The sequence below is a fragment of the Anolis carolinensis genome, chromosome 5 (genome assembly GCF_035594765.1).
Source record: "Anolis carolinensis isolate JA03-04 chromosome 5, rAnoCar3.1.pri, whole genome shotgun sequence".
Classification (NCBI taxonomy): domain Eukaryota; kingdom Metazoa; phylum Chordata; class Lepidosauria; order Squamata; family Dactyloidae; genus Anolis; species Anolis carolinensis.
Window position 1 is genome coordinate 172,259,194 of NC_085845.1, and position 21,457 is coordinate 172,280,650.

The 21,457-nt window shown below is 39.6% G+C and overlaps 1 protein-coding gene across 2 annotated transcripts; it reads left to right on the top strand.

The window, feature by feature from the left end:
- The first annotated feature begins 110 nt into the window (after positions 1-110).
- Positions 111-19,986, top strand: cbx6 (chromobox 6). Of its 2 annotated transcripts, none has more exons than XM_003220977.4 (5): positions 111-327; positions 444-487; positions 2,946-3,011; positions 3,149-3,215; positions 9,040-19,986. In XM_003220977.4, exons 1-5 carry the CDS (start codon positions 259-261, stop codon positions 10,009-10,011), a joined length of 1,218 nt encoding a protein of 405 aa, XP_003221025.1. In that variant the 5' UTR covers positions 111-258; the 3' UTR covers positions 10,012-19,986. The 2 variants fall into 2 exon arrangements, with proteins under 2 accessions (XP_003221025.1, XP_008108915.1); XM_008110708.3 differs by having other exon boundaries at positions 9,094-19,986.
- Positions 19,987-21,457: the final 1,471 nt, after the last annotated feature.

Below are 21,457 nucleotides of genomic sequence, written 5' to 3' on the forward strand. Positions count from 1 at the left end.
CCTCTGCGCGTGCGCGAGTGCGCGAGGTGGCGCGCGCCCTCGCTTTCCTTTCCTCCTGCGCCTGCGCAAAGGCCCGAGCCAGCCTTTCCCCCCCCCCCCCCCCATTCCCCTCAAGCCGCTGTCGCGGGAGCAGCAGCAGCAAAGCCGCCCGCCCGCCTCAGACAGCCACTCAGCCCCGAGGAAGAAGGAAAGGAAGGAAAGCGAAGCGCGCGGGCGGGCGGGCTTATTATGGGCTGTTGCGGGTGCCGCTGAGCCAAGATGGAGCTGTCTGCAGTGGGCGAGCGGGTCTTCGCGGCCGAATCCATCATCAAGCGGCGGATCCGAAAGGTGAGCCGGGGCTGGGTTTGGGGCTTGGCTTGAGGGTCGCTGCTGCCGTGGACACCTCGCTAACCTGCCCCCTTCTCTCCCCTCTTCCCTCCCGCCAAATTCCCCATATTTTGCAGGGACGCATCGAGTACCTGGTGAAGTGGAAAGGCTGGGCCATCAAGTGAGTCCTCTCTTGTCTGTCTGTCTCTCATGTTCCCGCCTCCTCGGGCCTCCTTTCTAGGGGTGCCTCCCCCCCCCCCCCATTCCGGGCTGCATCTCCGCTGAAGAGCGAATGCCTTTTGACATCACGGGGAGCGCAGTTTCACAAGGTCTACAGCCCCGTCTGCTTCACCAAACTGCAACTCTCAGGACTCCACAGCATTGGGCCAGGGGTGTCAAACTGCATTCGCTGAATAATGTCGATGTTGTCCAGGCACTGGCCAACTTGGGCCCTTCCTCCAGGTGTTTTGGACTTCAACTCCCACCATTCCTAATAGCCTCAGGCCCATTCCTTTTAAGCGGCTGAGGGGGATGCCTGATGTAGCCTAAGTTGCTCTCCTTTCCCGGAAAGGGCTCTGGCGAATTAAAAGAGGCTGACATAACAGACAATATTGGGATTAGTACTTTCAAGGCCGCATCATAATATTTGATGACCTGAGCCCCTCCCGTATTCCCAGAGGGACCCAGGACAACCTGACCCAAGGTACTGGAAGCCCCTTGTTGCCCTTACATGTTTGTCCAAACTGTCCAAGCCACATCTCTTTAGCAATCACAACTTGGAATGCAAGACGACAACTAGGGGCCCTTCCACACATTCATATAACCCAGAATATCAAGGCAGATAATACAGAACATCTGCTTTGAACTGGATTATCTGTGTCCACACTGCCATATAATCCATTTCAATGTGGATTTTATGCACTTGTGGGGAAGGGGTCTCAGATAATAATAATAATAATAATATAACAATACACTTTATTTATATCCCGCTTTATCTCCCTGGAGGGATGCAGAGCAGATTACAGTACACATATAGGCAAACATTCAGTGCCTTTTAACGACAAATAACGACATACAATACACAGATGGAGGTAAAGATCTTCCCCTTTTTTCATCTCCGGAATCTGGAGGCGATGTTCAACTCCGGCCATGGGGAGGTGCTCTTGTTCCAGTTTCCATGCCTGAGGATCTGCTGTCTGTAGACATCTCCAATCTTTTTGCCAGCGTGTCTCCATGGGGCACCCTTTTACCTTCCCACTGAGGCGATATCTATTGATCTACTCACATTGCATGCTTTCAAACTGCTAGGTTGGCAGAAGCTAGGGTTGACAGTTAGGAGCTCACCCCGACTGACAGCTTTGAACTGCCAACCCTCTAATCAGCAGCTTTTCCCTGCAGCTAGTGGTTTAACCCGCTGTGCTACTGCGGCCCCAGGATGCAAGAAGACAACTAGGGGCCCTTCCACACAGCCATTATAACCCGGAATATCAAGGCAGATAATACATAACATCTGCTTTGAACTAGGATTACCTGAGTCCACACTGCCATATAATCCAGTTGAATGTGAATTTTATACATCTGTGTGGAAGGGGCCACAGATCAGACAATTTGTTCCCAATGGATTAAATCTAAGTGAACATCTACTCAAGGTGGACACCACAGCTTTCATAGAATCAGAATTGGAAGAGAACTCATAGACCATCCAGTCCAACTCCCTGCCAAGGAGGAGGAAAATCGCATTCAAAGCACACCCAACAGGTGGCCATCCAGCCTGTGTTTAAAAGCCTCCAAAGAAGGAGCCTCCACCACACTGCTGAACAGGAAGCCATATAATCCAGTTCAGTGTGGATTTTATACAGCGGTGTGAAAGGGGCCTCGGATCAAACCATTTGTTCCCCATGGATTAAATTTAAGGGAGGACCTAGTCAATTAATTATTATTTATGTACTGTACTTATATCCCTCCCTTCTCACCCCCGAAAGGGGGCTCAGAGCGGCTTACAAACTATGGCAATAATTCAGTGCCAGATTCAAACAATAACAGTACAACACAATAGTATAAAACTATAAAAACATATACATATTAATTATAAATAATCTTTCAGATGATTAAAACATATCAAAGGCGTAGCCCCAACTTTACTTTATAAATTGCTTTTGCTGTTTTTATACAGATTCCATCAAGATGGAGACCACAACGTTCCTGGGACTCAAACCAGAATGACTGGTTATGATCCTGTCATGTCCAGTCAGAGCTCAATAACAAATGTAACTTTAGTACAGAATTATAATGAACTGTAACTGGTTACCTTTTAAGTAAGTTATAAGGACTGCATCTACACTGCAGTATGAGTGCAGTTTAACACCATTTGAACTGTCATGACGCAGTGCTATGGAATACCTGGATTTGTAGTTTAGTGAGGCACCAGCACTCTGTAGCGGAGAAACCTAAAGAAAGGCCTTGTAAAATCAAGTCCTGTGATTCCATAGCACTGAGCCACAGCAATGAAAGTGGTGTCAAACTGCATTCATTCTACAGTTTGGATGCTCCTTTTCTCCTCTCTTTGCCCCAATCTTCCTGAGCCTGCAGTCATAGCCCTTTTCCTCTCCTGTTAACTGTGCTCTTGTCCACCTTTTCAGGTACAGCACTTGGGAACCTGAAGAGAACATCCTCGATTCCCGTCTGATTGTAGCCTTTGAGCAAAAGTGAGTTTGAGATTCACCTTGGGAAGCAGTGGGCGTAGGAGTTAGGAATTGCTATGGCGGTGAAGTTAAGATACTCTTTAAATTAAAAATTACAATGACGTTTAGTCTCTCAGAGTTAACATCCCTTCCTTCCCCAGGGAGCGGGAACGTGAGCTGTATGGACCTAAGAAGAGAGGACCCAAACCTAAAACTTTCCTGCTGAAGGTAAGTATCACTTCAATAACTTGGCTTTCACTATGATGTCACAACTCCAAAGGGCTTAAATGTTCAGTAATGTTTGGAAGAAAATTGTCAGATAAATTATCAATTTGACACTTACCACATAAAGGCATTGTTTTTTGTGAGGCATAATTATGAATGTGCTATAAAATATTACACAAAACCTCTTTTTTGATGCCATAATGTTTGAATGTACCCTATAACAAAGGGAATTCCTATTATTATATCTGTTCCTTTCAGTATGTTGACAAACAGATCTTTAACGTATCATGTTCTCCAACTCCCCTTTCCCCATAAACTCCAAGAAAAAATGTTTGGTGGGTTATCATAACTGAATGTGAAACAAGTAGCAAATAAAGAGTATATAATAACCGTAGCTTACTTTTTGCATTGAAAAAAAAATCCACCAAGAATGTAACAACTGCTGCTTTGATACATTTTAATATTTACCAGTTTGTCAGAAATCCCCAGGGAAATCAATTTCACATTTTTGCACCACAATTTTTTAAAAGGCCGTGTGAATTACTTGTTATTTATTTAAAAACAGGACAGTGCTTTAATTTTTTTCATATGATTTGTTTGATATTGATAGTTTTAAAAAAAAATTAAAATAGGAGAAAACTCTAAAAATCAGTTTAAGATGCTGCCATGAAGGAAGCCCTGTCTCTCACACTCACCAACTTAGCCTCTTGGGTTAATGAGTCATGTTATAGTGCCTAGTCTAGTACTCTAGTCCTAGACTGTTCAGAGCTTTGTAGGTCAAATCCAGCACCTTGAGTTGAACTTGGGAATAAGTTAACAGCCAGCACAGTTTGAACAAAACCAGTAAAACCTACATTTCTAAAATGTACACCGGAGGGTCTGACTATTTGATTTACTTATCTGTAATTTGTGAACCTCAAGGCAATTCCATGCAGAACCTATTATGCTAGTCAACTAAAGCAAGAATCAATATGGTAAAATCTTCAATAGAAAGTGGCACATGTGCTGCACTAGTGACATTTGACAAAGGCAGTGCTTTTTCATAAAGATTTGTGTCTGTCATAATAAAATGAGTTGTTCTTTTGTCTTATCCATCTCACTCCATGGATCACGGCAGGAAACAATGCATGGCATCAGCTTGAAACACACAACTTCAATTTAAAAGAACATATAAAATCAATACATATTTTTAAAAAAGAGTACTTAGTTTAAGATTCATAATTTAAACATCATCTGGATAGGCCTGCCAAAGGAGACTGGTTTTTAAAGCTGTTCCAAGTCCAGTCACTGTATGCAGCATATGGGGTAAATTAAACGGAAGGCAATCCCATAGCTAACCTGGACTGAAACTATGTAGGGCTTTGAAGGTAACAACCAGCACTTTGTTCCTTGCCCAGAAATGAATTGGCAACCAGTGGAATGATCTTAATATTGATGTAATATGATCACTCTTAGTTGTGCCAATAGCCAATCTGGCTGCCATGTTTTGAACTAATTGAAGTTTCTGATCTTGGTACAGACAAAGTCTAATGTACACTGTATTGCAGAAACTCAGCATTGAGGTTACCAGCATTACAATAATTTAATACCTGAGTTGAATTTCAGTTAGCACCTTATTCCAAAATAGACAGTTAAACTGCCCCTCTTCTTACTTCAATACTCCTTTTTATACAAGAGGCAGAATGGGTTCATTACTATTAGCTGTCAGCTATTCTAACAGGAAAAACTTACTGATATGAATCATAGAAAGAATACACGAACCTATGATGCTGAGACATCTTGCTAAAGTTGGCCACTAAACCAATCTACACACAGTATTATGAAAAGCTGTACCTGAGTACTTGTTGAAAAAACACATTATTTCATATAAAAATGAAATAGAAACTTTATTTTTTTTTAAAAAAACAAACCATGTAAGAAGTAAATTTTGTTTTAAAAAACAACCCTGACATGTGTTTTTAGAACTGGAAAGCATTTTTACTTTTTCTCACAAGTAAAAAATGTTGACACATATGACAATTTCTTGATTTAAAAAACTTGACAAAGCTGCTCATGGCCAAATGAATTTTTTTGAAGACTGAATCCTACAAATGAGTTAGTATAGAGCACATTCTAAAATTTAAAATAGTGTTATGTTCTCAGTAGCTGGATGGTTGGTACCAGATGTAGTAGTCCACCAGTTTGTAAGAGTTAGATGGGAAAATCATATTTTATATTACTGAAAAGGATAATAGCTAGGAAAAGGTAGTAGGGACTAGATATAGGTATTTGTAGTCTGACAGTGTTGACTTAAATATAATTTTAATAAACAATTTTGTGGCACTGTAAATATTAAGTTCTGTTTTCTTAAAGTTTTCACAGACTACAGACACCATCAAATACATTTTAAATATAGTGGACACATTAACTTGACATTATTTAACTTCTTTTATCTATGTCTTCTTTTCCCTTGGCATTCTATATTGTCATGCTTGTATGTGCCCTTTGTAATGAATAATTGCTGCTACATTCAAAGAATCTTACTGGTCACCCTATTAATAATAAATGTAAAGAAGTCTGGATGTGAGCCAAGAAGAGTTAATTAACTGGCCAGTAGCAAGCATAGTTTTCTGAGTTCATTGGGGATTTTCCCAGTTATAACTTACAAGAACTAACTTGTGATATGCAAAGAAATAGGGAAAGAAGAAGCGTGCTTTGACAAGCGATGCTTTTGCATTTTAGTTTTGCTTTTAATCTTCTATAATCCCTTAAGTGAGTTATATTTTTGGAAAGCTTCTCAATTTCTACTCTGAGCTAAGGGAAAACCTAACAATATAAACTCCAATAGGAGAAACAGATAATTTGAGCAACTTGCTTTTCATAACAAACCATGCTGATTCGCTTTTTAAAACAAGGATACATTTATCATCTTATGTGTTATGAGCTGGTTCTAGATTTAGGTGAAGATTCATCTAGGCCAGTGCAGGCATACTTAGGTAGCAATGGCATTCCAGTGGCAATTCCTATGGCTGTTCTGGCTTATGAGAGGGGAAGCAGCTGTGCCTATGCAGCAGACCTTGACCTTTCCTTTACTAGAGTTTAAGAAGTGCAACTGCCAGCCTAACCTGGAATTATGCCAATGTAAAGTCCCAATAGGATTATGACTTTAGTCACACTTACCGTTAAGTTCCATTGATTTCAGTGGTGCTGCAGTACCTATGACTACATCTGAATCCAGCACTGTGCATGATCATATCATAGCTGGAAATCATGCACACATGATTTTAAACTAGAGGAAGCTGCTCTGTTTGGTCTGTCTATTAGGAGTGAAGAACTATGGCTCTAGCCATCACAGCCAGGGATAAGAGCCCATGAGGATTAGAGTCCGCAAACATCTTAGGAGAGGACAATTGCCCACCCTCATCTACACTGAAAGACAGCTTCTTTCCAATATTAGCAACAGAGATCTCACATCTCCCAAATCAATTTGAAGATGCAGGGGACTGAAACTGAAGTTTTTTTTATGCATAGTATGTGTACTCCTGCCGAGCTACAGTCCGCCTTAAAAGGAGGAGCAGATTAGGCTGGCCTATGTTGTTGAGGGCTTATTTTGTCTGAAGTTTCTTGACAGAGTTTAAGGAAAATAGTTCATGCAGCAGTAGCAAGCAGCTAACTCCACTTTATGGCACTAATTGGAGAATGGAGAAGGACACAATCTTATTGTGATTAATTATTGACTGGGAAACAGTCAGGTGTTGAATAGAATACAGGTTGGTGAGAGAGTCTGGATCAAAACAGAATTGTCTATGTTTACCACTGGTATTCTAGTCCACCACTGTTTATGAGTGTATATTCTGAATTGGTAGCAACATTTACTCATAATGTGTCTAAATGTGTGCACAAGTAAAGCTTGATATTGAAAGAGAATTATAAAAAAGACAGGAAGTGTATTATAAATTAGCATTTTCTGTGTAGATGAAAAATAGGACTTGATAGAAGTGATATTTCAAGTATGAAAGATTTGTAGAACAGAACGCACTAAGGACATAGCAATCAAGATGGAATTTCTCCAGAAAAAATGCACAGAAATTTGTGTATTACTGGAAATTGTGAATAAAACTTTGCTGAAGAAGAACTTTGATAAATCTTAGAAAATTGTGCTAAAATTGGTTTTTTTCCTGGTCACATGAATCTAGATGGGTTACTTATTGAACCGATATATCTGAGTTTCTTTTCACTTTCTTAGATTGTATGACTTCTTTTAAAGATATGGACCTTTATCAAATGTATTTTTAAAATAATACGGAGCTGTAGATTTGAAGATTTAAATGCATATGGAAGTATCAGGTCCATAGATGCTCCTTGATTACCCGCTTCCATAAGTCCATCCCTCTTTCGGCTATGGGCAAGAAACTCCTAGTTTGTTTAAATAGTCATTGATTACTATGCTTCTGACAATCAGGAAGGAGAACAACGTGACCCAGTGCTTCAGCAGAATACACTGTAATATTGAAGGGCATGATCATACCTACTGGTATTGGTTGCCCATGGCAGTCTGTGGGGTGGACAGCCATGCACTAGACCAGATGATGAGTGATAATTTGGGGGGAAAGTAGGATGCTTTACCTGCATAGAGGGTGTAACCAACATCAGACATTATTTTTGGTGATCTTGCCATTCTGTCTTGTTCCATGGCTGGATAACACAATACTTTCATTACATTAAGCTTTAGATGGGTGCATATTGGGGCTAGTAAGTAAGTAGAACATGAAATGGAGCACAAATATTTGCCTGCAGTTCTTATTATGAGCACCAGATGGTGGGAAAAGCTCATTGAACCCAACTGAACTAAGAAAAAACATTGGCTACCCTGGTAGAATTTGGATGCAAAACATATGATTGGGTTCATTGGGCACGAACCCCTTCCTTTTTATGAAGATTTAGTCAGAATATATTTGATTTTGTTCTCTAGCCTTATGCAGTCAGATATTAATTTTAAAAGGATGAAATGTATCAAATAAAACAAATCAAATTCCGAAATATATTTTAACACCAAATTGAAGAGAATTTGTCCTCTGCAATGATATGTAGATTTTACCCTTCTCACAAAAATAGCCATTTCTATGGTACTGCTAATGTTTTTTAAAAAAAATCCTATTTGAATAGAAGAAAAATAACCATTATTCACAAGCCTCGTGTCCTTCACTGCCTTATATTTTCTAAATAAGCAAAAATAAAACCAGTTTGTTTATGTAATGATTTTCTAAGAGAAATTAACTATATTTGAAGAAGAATTGGGAAAATAGCTTAATTACAAAAGTAATCTGTTATCACCTAAACATTTGCAAAATCATTACAGTGCTATGGATATACCCCACTATTCTATTATTGGAAGATCAGAAAAAGTGTTATTTTAGAGAGAATTTCTAAACTAGATTTGGCTGCTACTGTCCCAGAAAAAAAAATGCTCTTAAGTCTAGTTTTGCTCCCACTGGTAGAGGCAGGGAGGCAGCATTGCTGATTCTTACCATCTCCTCTGTAGCTGTTGCAATTCTCCCCTTGGCCTGATCAATTACCCAAGAGGGAGTAGGCGATGGTGATTGGAGAAAGGAATCACTGATCTCTTTCCTGTTTCTGACAGAGGATTTTTTCTGCTGGATCAGAAACCTTCTGTGAATGGAGAGAGCTCTTCTGTTCATGGGAGGTTCACACTGGATCTACTCTAATGTTTCAAAATTATATATCATTACTTGTAAATACTACCCTCTACTCTTCCTTTGCAGCTAAATTGAATATTATTTTATTCTAAACTAACTTTGTGTTTTCTGCTTTCCCCTATCAACTGCAGGCTCGGGCCCAGACAGAGGCCCTACATATTGGGGATGTACATTTTTCTGTTAAGCCTAGTTCCAGCACAGCCTCACCTAAGCTCCACTCCAGTGCTGCGGTGCACCGGCTGAAGAAGGACATTCGGCGATGCCACCGTATGTCTCGACGTCCGTTGCCCCGCCCAGATCCCCAGAGTAGTGGAGTGGGTGGGGGCACTGGCATACGTCCTCCTGTCTCTCCCTTTTCGGAGACCGTCCGCATCATCAACCGGAAAGTGAAGCCTCGTGAGCCAAAGCGCAGCCGCATTATACTCAACCTGAAGGTCATTGATAAAGGTGGGAAAGGAGCAGGTGGGGGAGGAAACTTGGCACGGTCCAAGATCCCATCACGAAACCGAGTCATTGGCAAGAGCAAGAAGTTTAGTGAGAGCATGCTTCGCAACCAGATCCGCCACATGAAATTTGGAGGTTTTCCTATGTACAACAAGCCATCTGCTCCATCTGCATCATTGGAAGGGAAGATAGAGGCAGGAGGATCTCAAGGTGCTTCTTGTGGGGTCATTGGCTCGAATGCATACGATGCCCGCAGTTCCAGCTCCTCTGACTGCCCTTCACCAGCTCCTCACTCCTCATCTGATCCAGATGATTCACCACCAAAGCTGCTTCCTGAGACGCTAAGCCCTGCCATTCCTGACTGGCGTGAGTCAGAGGTCCTCGATCTGTCAATTCCTCCTGAGTCTGCAGCCACTAGGAAGCGGTCTTCTTCAGGAGGAGGTGGAGGAAGTCAGATGCCATCATCTCCCTCTTCATCTGATCCAGAACAGGAAACCGGTGATTGGCGTCCTGAAATGTCCCCTTGCTCTAATGTGGTGGTCACTGATGTCACCAGCAACCTCTTAACAGTCACCATCAAGGAATTCTGTAATGCTGAGGATTTTGAGAAGGTGGCGGCAGCTGGAGGTGGTGGCAGCAGTGGTGCCAGTGGCAAATGAGAAGCTGCATCTTTCGCTGGGCTTGGGGAAGGGGGATAGGACAGGGAGGCTCTTCTGCAAGTTCATGCATGGTGTGGATGCCTGTTTTCTCCCCTCTCTTCCTTTTCAACCATTTTTTCTCTTTTTGCTTGGAATTTAAGATGATAATTGAGGAATTTGATTAGATGTGTGCTTGAAGTTCTCAGATGTTACAGCTGCTAGGAGTTATAATGGGACACAAGGTTTCACTTTTCTCTACAAGGAGTGTGTTGCACTTACTTAAGGATTGGCAAATAAAATTATGAGTTGATGAGGAATATGTTTTTGCATGAGGATGTTTTTCTGTCCAATTCAGTAAAACAAGCAACATCTATTGGCCACTCCTTGTTTTACAGTTCTTTGCAGCTATAACCAAAAGTTGTCACCTTTTACATCTCTTACTTGGATACGATGGCTAGCATTGAGTATACTCAAGGAGGAAGAAGCTATTGGGGCCGTTGTGGGGGAGATTAGACAAAAGTTTTATTGTAAGCTGCCCTGAGTCCCCTATTGGGTGAGAAGGGCGGGATACAAGTATTGTAATAAATAAATAAATAAATAAAGGAGATCATGCTGTTTAAGTGGGGCCTGCTGTAGAATTTCCTGAGGGATTTATGTATACTAATTCTTCAGTGTCATCCAGTTACTCTTCCACTTTGCGTAATATTAGGGGTGCTAACTCAGTTAATAGTAATACTACTTTTTGGCGGCCTGGGTGTGTTCTCCCTTCTCATCTGTCATGTTACGTCTGGTTCTAGCACGTGACGTACATTTGTTTTGGTCAAGCCAGAGCTGCTTCGTCCTTTTTAATCTGCCAGTCTTATCCTGTCATCTGCTGCCATTTCTTTATCTTCTTTACACCGAGGCACCTGGGTTCCTTTCCTGAAATTCCCAATGAAAGGAGAATCCATATCTTTCACTATGGGAGAAATAAGATTATTTTTATATTGAATTAGTGAATTTGATTCCATTATCCTTTCTATGACATGAGTGAACAAGCTTGCATGCTATCTTCATCTACACACCTCTCTAGTTGAGTGAGCTAGAATATGAACACCTGCAATTTCCAGGATGTCAAATTGCCTCTACAATTGCCAACCAAAGGTGCTAAGAACCTATTATAAATCTTACTATGTGTCTCTTAGATTTTGAGGTGTATGTATAGTGTACATGTGAAGTATATTTTTGCCTCTTCCTCCCATCCACCTCCCACAATGCCTTGCTGTTCATGAATTCATTCTGACTGAAATCTAAACACCTTGTCTCGAAAACAGATAATAGTGTGGTTTCTTTTCCCACTTTCCCTCCGTCATCCATCAGGTGTTGATAACTATGAACTCGCGTATTGGTGTCCAAGTTTCATTGCAGATATGCAACCATATCTGCAAGCTACTGCTTCATGGCTCTCTTGTCATGTTAGGTTGCAGCCTTGTTGCAAGATTTCCTCCCCCTCCTGTGTGCCTATTCTTAGTGGCATTTGTATGTGTGTGTCTCTGTGTGTATGATGTTACCTATCATTCTCTTTGTAAAATTTGTTACACTGTTGGGGGACAAGGGTGTATTTGGGGTAATCATTCTTAAGGGCTTGCCTGCATGCTACACTTCACTGAAATAACCAAGTTCTTAACAACATCTATTTACTGTATTCCTTTTTGAACTTTCAAGGGCTTGCTTGGTGTGTTTTTGTTTGTTTTAAATAATGACTTAATTATTTATCAATTTATGTAAAAGCTGGTGCTGCAAATATTTGTGGCTTTTGGTCCTTGATTGACATGTTTTGTTGTTGTTTTTAAGTGACATACTCTGATCTTATTGTTTCACATTAGGAAGGAATTCCACTGTCCCTTCACTTTTCTTTCTGTTTTATGCTGTCATGCTTTTATTCACAGTACGAATTTCTTCAGTGACTTGGCAAAGCTCCAGTTGACTTTGTGCTTAAAAAACTCCGGGACTTTGCCTAGTACAGGTCTGAAAGATGGTATGTGGTGATACGTTATTAATAATCTTAAGTATAAGTGTTTATACATAGAGATGCCTAACAGAAGCAACATGTGTAATGTTAAACAGTGTGATTGTCTGTGACAGTTTGAGTATAGTTGGTATCTAAGACATGAGATTCAAAGATGTTGCTATTCCTTTAGCCTATTATACAACACCCTTTGTGTCTTTTATAAAATCTTTCAAAATCAGTGAAATCTCTATGATGTGTAAGGTTATGTACCTGCACTCACCTTTCACTGTTGTACCTGTCCAAGGCTTTCTGCAAATCCACATGTGCATGCTTTGGATAATTATTTGTTGTTTTTTGTGGGTTTGTTGAGGTGGGCTGTATCACTGCTTTGCCTTGAAAGAAGTGGGAGACTTACAGCTGTAGCTTCAGTGGTGGGTGGGCTGGGTGAAGACAGACATGTATAATGGGGGGTCAGCAGGGAGACTTGTATTAAAGAGAAGACTTTAAGGGAGAAAAAATAGAATTATTTTATGAAGCTGCAAGAGAGGAACTATTATACTGGTGCATACTAGTCAATCGTGTTTTGAGATTGCTGGGTATGTTTGTGGTGTTTTATTTTGAAGTTTGTCTAAGAAGTAGATGGGTAATATTAAAAGGGAATTTAGTAGGAAACCCCTAAATTAGTTTAGCACATGGGCCCTTGGCTGATTTATCCACCCTGCTCCCTCCTGAACTTCCTGTCATCATGGTTTGTACAGAATAAGGCTTTCATGTTCTTTTAAAAAGTGGTGCAAAATTATCTTTTTAAAAAAAAAAAATTGGCTGATTTAATTTAAGGTACAGTAGAGTCTCACTTATCCAACATTCACTTATCCAACGTTCTGGATTATCCAACGCATTTTTGTAGTCAATGTTTTCAATATATTGTGATATTTTGGTGCTAAATTCGTAAATACAGTAATTACTACATAACATTACTGCGTATTGAACTACTTTTTCTGTCAAATTTGTTGTATAACATGATGTTTTGGTGCTTAATTTGAAAAATCATAACCTAATTTGATGTTTAATAGGCTTTTCCTTAATCTCTCCTTATTATCCAACATATTTGCTTATCCAACGTTCTGCTGGCCCATTTATGTTGGATAAGTGAGACTCTACTGTACTTACAAGGGCACCAGGTTGACATTTTTGTTCTTTTCAATGATAGATAAAGGATGGACTAGGAAATTCCTTTTGATGGAATTTGTTCCAGCATAAAAAGTACCCAGTATAAGGTTTTTAAAGGGGGGAGGGAGAGAGAAGAACTTCACGATGTGGTAAAGATAATTTCCTTTTAATGCTTCGTACTATTTTGACATGAAAGTAAGGATATCCAATTCTTTTAGAGGGGAGGACTAAACATATGCCCAGCAGGTGTGTTTGACTATGGCTTCTGGATGTATGTTTATTCTGTACATTCAGATGTGCATCTCTTTCAGCACAATTGTGTTTTTATGTGGTGCACGATAAAAAGAAATTCATCTTTCTCATAATATGTGAAGTAGTCTTGAGTGTAAATAAGGGCTGAAACCTATTCAGATAACAACTACTTTTCCGTATCTAGTGTTTTTGGCATAGTACCTATCAGAATGGTTGTTCTGAAGTTTTTTATTCCTTCTAAACACCCTTCCAGAAAAACCATGGGAAAGGAACAAACAGGTGTACCCATGAAATGCTGGTTGTTTTTTTTCTTTTCCTCCTCCTTGTTGGATAACACCCTCCAAAAACTTAAGTTACCATTCCTTTCCATTGACAACCTTATCCCTGACACAGTTTGACCACTAGAGAGTGACGGAGAGCTATCATTATTACATAGTGATTAAGCTATGTTTGATGCCTTGTATCTTTCCAAATGTTTCCTCTCATGCTGAGAGGATAAGAAACATGTTGTAGATGCATTTGGCTGGAAGATGTCATGTGAATGGGGTGTGAGGGAACCAAGGGAACATTGTTTGTGTCTGTGCCATGTTTGTTGTCTTTTGTTCTTAAAGGAGAGTTTGGTGAAAGGGGGAGGGGGGAAGAGAAAAGACTTAGTTTTGCTAAAAAAGGAAAAAAGAAAAGTTTTTTTTAAAGGTAATGAGATTTTTACAGAGAAGGATAGATAATTTAAAAAATATTAAATGCAGTGATTGCACAAACTGTAGTGATATTAGCTGGTCCTTAAAGAAGAGAGTATTTTTAGTATTTGTGTGTGATGGGGAGGGTGACATTCAGATAATTGAGAATAGGTGAGGGGGAAAAAGCAAAGAGTGTAACAAGAGCTACAGTTTTTGAGGCGAGGAAATGAGTCCTTATCTTTTTCTTTTAATCCTTCTAGTACCCTTAACCCGAGGGCATGGGGATAATGCTTTTCCTTCTACCTACTTCTCTTCTTGAATATAATTATGCCAGAATTTAATTTTGCTCTGACAAAGTTTTGTTGGATGAGGCGTGTGGCTCGTGGCCATGAATTTGTAGGTGCAACTTAACTGTATGGACTTGAAAATGACCTACTGTACAGAGAAGAACTGAATTGAAGGAAACATGTTGCTGCTTTTTGGTTGTTCATAAGAGGTAAGGTATAATAAGCAAAGAACATGTCTTAGCTGTGAAGCCAAATCAAAACAGCTTAGAGAAGCTGGAAATGTTTCTCTCTGTTTCCTTGCATACTGGTAGTTGAAAATAATCTTTTTTAAGAAATCAGATTTTTTTTGTATGTTCCATATCCATATAAGCCAGAAGTTATCAGGTGTGGAACAGGTTTCCTAAGACAGGAGAAATAACGGGGGCCTTCCTAAGGATAGCAAACTTTTATGCATGTAGGCAACGTAGACTTCGGTGGTTACTTTCATTCTAAGCCCCAAGGGAAGATAAGTCAAAGGAACAAGGCAGTCTTCGATTATGTATGTGGTATAGAATTTGGAGGATGGGATATCTTGAAAGGAAAGAGTAAATACATAGTAAAGGAAATGTGACTTGGGATACAGCTGATAGTGTGATAACTGAGAGCATAAATTAACCTATCTAGGACCCACTGATAGAAGACAGGTTGGTGTTCTTCCTGCTGGTTTAAACCAGATCTGAATAAGTGTTAGGTCAGAGTTCACTTGTTCCTTAGCAGCAACTGATGCCATCTTGTCACCATGTCATCTTGCCCATGTTCCATGTAAGTTATAAACATGTTAGGGAAAGCCTCTTTATCCAAGTGTGTTGGATGCCTTCTTTGGATAGCTGCAGGTCATTTTATAAGCACTGGACAAAGGGGGGATGAAGGGTGGCAGGTTTTTACTGAAGTGTCCTGCTACTGTGGGTAGTGTTCTATAATGTATGTGAAAGTAGCTTTTGTGTTTATCTCTTGCATGCAAAATTGCACCTTTGCTTCCATGCTCTTAGCTGTTCACAGCTCTTACCCATGGCAAGGCAGAGCCAAAATGTATGTCATCTATTTAGGAAAATATATTAGGTCCACCCCACCCCCTCCAAAAAAAAAGCATTATCTGCCCCACTAGGATGTTTAGCTTTACACCTGCATTGTGCAAATAACTGTTTTTATCTGTTCATTCTTAGGGGAGCTCCCAATTGTCTAACCTATTCAATAGCATACAGAAACTATTATCCTTTTTTCACTGAAACATCCACTCTTTTTCTCTGTACATGCTAACCTATTCATGCCTGGTTCTTAATAGTTACGAGCAGGTAGTGATAGGTATGTGTATGAAAACAACAGGTTGTATGTGAGATTTGAGAGAGCTACTGAAATACTGTCACCTGTTTCAATAGGATATTTTTCCTTTGCTCTTGCATAAGTTAGTCTTTTTTGGATGAATGAAGAGTGTGCTGTCTTATAGACCTAGTCTTATGAAATGGATGGTATCGGATGTCAGTTTTCTGGACATTAAGTTCCCATGTCTGACTTCTTATGTTTAGGGAAAATTAGTTGCTTTGCAATGGTCTTTTGCAGCCTGCCTTTCCAGTAGTATGCAAATATATGGATAAACAAATTGGGGAACAACAAATAAAAGAAAGAAAATGCTGAACATTTCTTCTGCTGGGCAGTTGTTAGAGTTGTGGAGCAAATTGAGAAAGGTCACAGGGGCTTAGGTGAGTAAATGGAAAAGGCCCAGAATGCATTTCTAACTTAAGTGCTCAGAGCTTCACTGTATGACCCATCATGTTGCTATTCTCCCTTGCCACTTGCCCTGAAGTCTTGCACTGTTTTGCCTGGTGCATCCCATGCTCCAGTCTTGCTTGCTTTGCTGCTTATTTGTCCACTAAGTGTGCAAGAACTGGGATCTTATTTTCTTATTGTGAGTTTATGTTCTGTGTATATAAATAATCCTCCACTTAATCTGTGACAGAGCTTTGTATTAAACAAAGGCGCCATGGGCCAATAGTGTAAGCAGAGTTCCCAGAGCTGAGAACTGAGATTGCCTGAATCTTCTGATCTGCAGACTATATAGTTCTAAATGTTTGTAAACAGAAATCTTACTATTTTCCCAAGATAAATGTTAGTCAGTGGTTCAGGTTTTGAGGACCCATAGAATTGGAGCTTAGGATAAGAATATTCTCCTCCCCATATGGCTTCTTCTCCTGCAACTACGACTACTTTTAGTTGCATTTTAATCTGCCCTGCTTTCTATCCTGCGCCTTTTGAGAGGTATGTTGGTCCTAACTGAGTAATTTTTGGAGATTTCTGACTGGTAAATGCATAGTTTATGAATAGCAAGTTTGAATCAACCTCTTGGTTCCTTTAGCCCAATATTGGCTGCTCTGATAGACAGCACTTTTCTCAGAGATAAAAATTTTTCCCAGTTCCTTTTAAGTCAGTTACTCGTTAGTATGTTGCATGCAAGACATATAGTTAACAGCTGAGCAGATATATATATATATATATATATATATATATATATATATATATATATATCACAGTTTCAGGTCCTCCTGAATTATTAGATGCACCATCTATAACTCAGCCAAAGGACTTTCCTTATTATAGGTAGGAAAATGCCATGTGTCTGTATAGTCTGACAAAATACTAGGACATAGCATAGATCTAAGGATGTGTAAATTCTGCAAATATGGCATTTGTTAAAGTTAGAAATTCAGCATGATGAGAAGATTTTTTAATGAAAAGATGTCTAACTCATATGGCTGCTAAAATAGGCTTGCAAACATAGGAGCAATGCCTGGCCAAAAAAATAATAAACCTAGAGTGGAGCTGAAGCAAGCTTTCTATTGTTAGTGATATCACTCCAGTATATTAGTGGTGTTAGGCAAAGTTCCTCTTGCACCTATTAGTATCTAGCACAGTGGTTCTCGACATGTGGGTTCCCAGGTGTTTTGGCTTGCAACTCCCACAAATCCCAGCCAGTTTACCAGCTGTTAGGATTTCTGGGAATTGAAGGCCAAAACATCTGGGGACCCACAGGTTGAGAACCACTGATCTAGCAGAAGAAAAATAACTTACACTAAAAAAAACATGTGGTTGACCATAACTTGAATAACATGCATACTGCAACTTTTGGTGCTTGCAAGATTTGTGTTTTCATGTTGCAAAGTTGCATATAACCTTTGAACCACCAAATGCACTCTTAATGGAAGCATTGTGGTCTTAGGTCTGCCTCAGTACAGAAACAGTAGATCGGCTCAGGTTCATCTCTATCCTATTGCTGGCTCCGTCAGCAGCACATTTATGCTACTAGTGCAGTAGGAAGACTAGGGCTAACTGTTTGTCATAGCTAGAGTAGACACAATAGATACCAATTACATTAGTGTTGGTTTTTTCATTCAACACTGCTCTCTGGAAATAGGATTCAGGCCTCATAGTAAGCTTCTTGGCAGATGTCAATTTATCCAGCAACTACATAGAGTCCACCGTGCTCAATTTTGGCGCATTTAGTTGCCAAGATCTTGAGTTTCTTGACTGCAATTTTATCTTTTTCAAATGCTGAGTGGGGTAAGAGAAATGTGTATGTCTGTGCCTATATTTCTTCCTTTTGTGCAACACAAGATGAAACTGTCTAGAGCTTCTTGACAAGGAATAGGCATGCTCAAGTGATGCTTAGATCCTGACAGTTTTGTGTCAGTTTTCCTAAGGGATGTTCCATATCTAGTCCTGGCCCTGAGGGAATGTAGAAAGCATCTGAAGAGAGGTTGCTTGTGAAGATGGGAGAAAGTTGTTGTGCTATTTCAGTTGCTCACAATGGAGATTCAGCTAATGGAAGCAAGAGAGTAACATTTTATTAGGGAAGATATCAGATAAATATGTGGAGCAGGGTGATAAGGGAAAACAAAAGAACACAGACTCTGAAATGACTTTTCTCTTTACAGTCAATAAAAGCTATGTGGTTGGACCTACATTGTAGATAAAGATGTTTTGCAGATTAAATTAAATGTTTCCTTTGGTTGGGTTCATTCAGTTCCTGAATCCAGTGTACTGAAAATCAATTCCTGCTTTGCGTAGCACTTAAGAAATATAAGCACATGCTTTTAAAAATACAGCACTCTCATATCGGGGCCTACCTATAGTGTGAGTCATTTTAAATCCTCCCCTTGTTTTTTATCTAAATGTTTGTTTTCAGGCAATCAGAGAACCATAATTCCATGCTATGTTGTGAGGCACAAGAATAACTTAATTGACTTTTGTCCTTTAGCATAGCAGGAATATTTATTACTCCGAGGGCAAGTGAGATTCCGATGAGACTGATCAATATCTCAGTAGCCGTTTCTTGGAAGACAGGCAGTGCTATGCTACATTCTTGAGTACTGAAACAACATAGTTGGATATACATTGAAAAGCAACTCTGTTATAGTAGGATTTTTCCACTGAGCTAAGCCAATGTAATAAAGAATCAGTTCTTCTGGGGCTGCTGTTTTGGTGTTAGACCCTTTTTAGAAATAATATAGATTTTTTCTGTAATCTGGTGATAACAATGTGATTTTAATTTTGAGGATACCTTTTACTAGAGGGCTTAAAATGGAAAGGATGGAGAAGAAACAGTGCAGATTTAAAAGCTGGGTAAAGGGGAGAGACATTAATATTTTTAAGGTGGATTTCACAAGAGCAAATGGTTTTCAGAAAATAGAGACTCCTACCAGAATCAGTGTTGCTTCATGGTGCCAACTGCTACCACGCTGGAGAAAATATATCTGATAATGGCTTTCATGCCTAGTACTGATTTCCCCTCCCTAAAACCTTCCACTTTCTGCCCAAATCATTTGATACACCATGTTGATTCAGTTCTCTTGAAAAGCTTCTCATTTCCACATGAATCATTTCAAGGAGGTACAGAACTGGCGCTTGCTTCTCTTTTTGCATTCACCCTTGCACTTTCCAAGTGCCAGGCCTCAGCCTTGTCATATCTAATGCTGATGGTTTGTTGCCCTTGTTTATGTAGAAGGGCTTTTTGAAGGGAAGATGGCACTCACTTTGGCCTTATTGAACCTCTGATGTATGAGTGCTTCGTTGTAAGGTTGTGCATGTAGTTTTTGCAAAGCTGAGGCCATGTGTGAAATTCTGTAAAGGAGTAAGCTGAAGTTGTTGTGTTCTAGCCTCATGGCATATACAAAGTATAGTTTGAAAACCAATAGCTTAAATATATATCTGGTAACTTTTTTATTTTGGAAAATATACATTTAATGAAATAATTGTGCACGAATGAAGTGTTATATATTTTTTTGTCTTATAATTCTTCATTTTTAAATATAGTGTTTGCATTTGCTTGGTTGCTTTTTAAAATCCAGTTCTCAGCTGGCTAAACTTTCTAAAGTGGGTGGATGTGAAGTGTTGCAGGGCAGGTGATTCAATCACCCTGTTCTGTCAGCATTTCTCTCAGAAAATTGGGTTACTCCAGGTTTGGTGGGGTGCTAATTACTCTTGTATCCTTGTACATTTTATTCTTTCTGCTGCTCTTGAGTATTGTATCAATGCCAGAAATGGGGAGTTAAAAGATGAACCCCAATAAATTGTTACATTCCAAAACCTATGGCCTCTGGTGTGTGTGTTTTATTTGATTCCCTATCCCAATAAAATGTGAATGCAGGTTAGACAGTCCTGGAATGAGCTGCATCTCCTGACTTCACTCTGATTTTTCAGTTTATAAGACTGGCATCCTGATGTCTTCATCTTTATGTTACAGTTCAGAAATATATGTGACTGTTGCATACAGACACAGAAAGGCCTTGTGCACATAGGTACCTCTCTTACTTAAATGCAAGATACCCTTTTCTGATATATTTTGAAATTTAGATCTGCTTCTTATTTGCTTTACAAGTCCTTGGAGCACAGCTACGGCCCCTTGCTTTGCCATGTGCATCCCTGTCACTTTGCACAGAAAGAAGAGCTAAGTTACAGGAATATCAGACAGCTTAGGTACTGGAAGTGGAAAAACGTGAGCACATTTTTTGTCTTTGAGTAAATTTCCTTCCTTTAGTTACTGCAAGATGCATTAGAAGCTCACGTCTTCAGCTGGTCTTCGTAGCAGTTCTTTTCAAGTTCTCTTTATGCCTTTATATTCAAGAACACAGTGGTGTTTGTTCCATGTTCACATTATCTTTTATTTTTAATCATGTCAGAAGCAAACATATTGCAAGTTGCTTCTGGTGTGAGAGAATCGGCCGTCTGCAAGGACGTTGCCCAGGGGATGCCCGGATGTGTTACCATCCTGCTGGGAGGCTTCTCTCGTGTCCCCGCATGGGAAGCTAGGGCTGACAGACCAGAGCTCACCCCATCGTGCGGATTCAAACAGCCAACCTTGAGGTCAGCAGTTAACCAGCACAAGGGTTTAATCCATTGCACCACTGCAGCCCTTTTCACATGGTCTGTACCTATGGAAGTTGAGTTTCTATTCTTTAAATAAAGGAATAGATACATTTAATGAATTTTATTGTTTTTCCATTTAACAGTTTTAAAAGTCTAGTATGATATCCAACTTGAAATCAGTTGAAAAGAGTTACTTTCTAGATTTAAAAAAAGATAAATCAATAATGTCTAATTTCATTTCTTTGTGATAAAATAACTTTCCACATCTAAATGAAGGTAAGAGAGTTTGTTGTTATTAACATACATGATATAAAGGGAAACCATGTTCCTAAAAATACTTGTGCAAGTTAAGCATTCTCTCTTGTTTCTTTTGTTTAGTTAATACCATATTTCCGTGCAGGCTGTGCCCCATTGCATTAATGAGAGCTCAACACAAATTTTCCTCGATTTCATAACAACGTGTTGCCTAGTTAAATTGCTTACTGAAGCAACTAATGAAAGAGGACCTTGTTTTCTTCTTGAAATTTTGAAAATAAACCAGCTTTAAAGAGAATTTAGTTTCTTGAGCAGTACGAAAATTTTCGGAATGACAAATAAATTGGAATCCTATAACACTTAAACATCTTAAAGCAGTGATCATGTTTCTTTGATGTCAATGATACAGTTGCACCCAAAGACCATTGTTTCATATATTT

What these genes read in the sequence shown, in the direction of transcription:
- cbx6 (XM_003220977.4), top strand. Translation starts at nt 259, where the DNA reads ATGGAGCTGTCTGCAGTGGGCGAGCGGGTCTTCGCGGCCGAATCCATC. An exon ending in TGGAAAGGCTGGGCCATCAA is followed by an intron (nt 488 to 2,945) that starts GTGAGTCCTCTC and finishes CCACCTTTTCAG; the next exon opens with GTACAGCACTTGGGAACCTG. An exon ending in CTAAAACTTTCCTGCTGAAG is followed by an intron (nt 3,216 to 9,039) that starts GTAAGTATCACT and finishes TATCAACTGCAG; the next exon opens with GCTCGGGCCCAGACAGAGGC.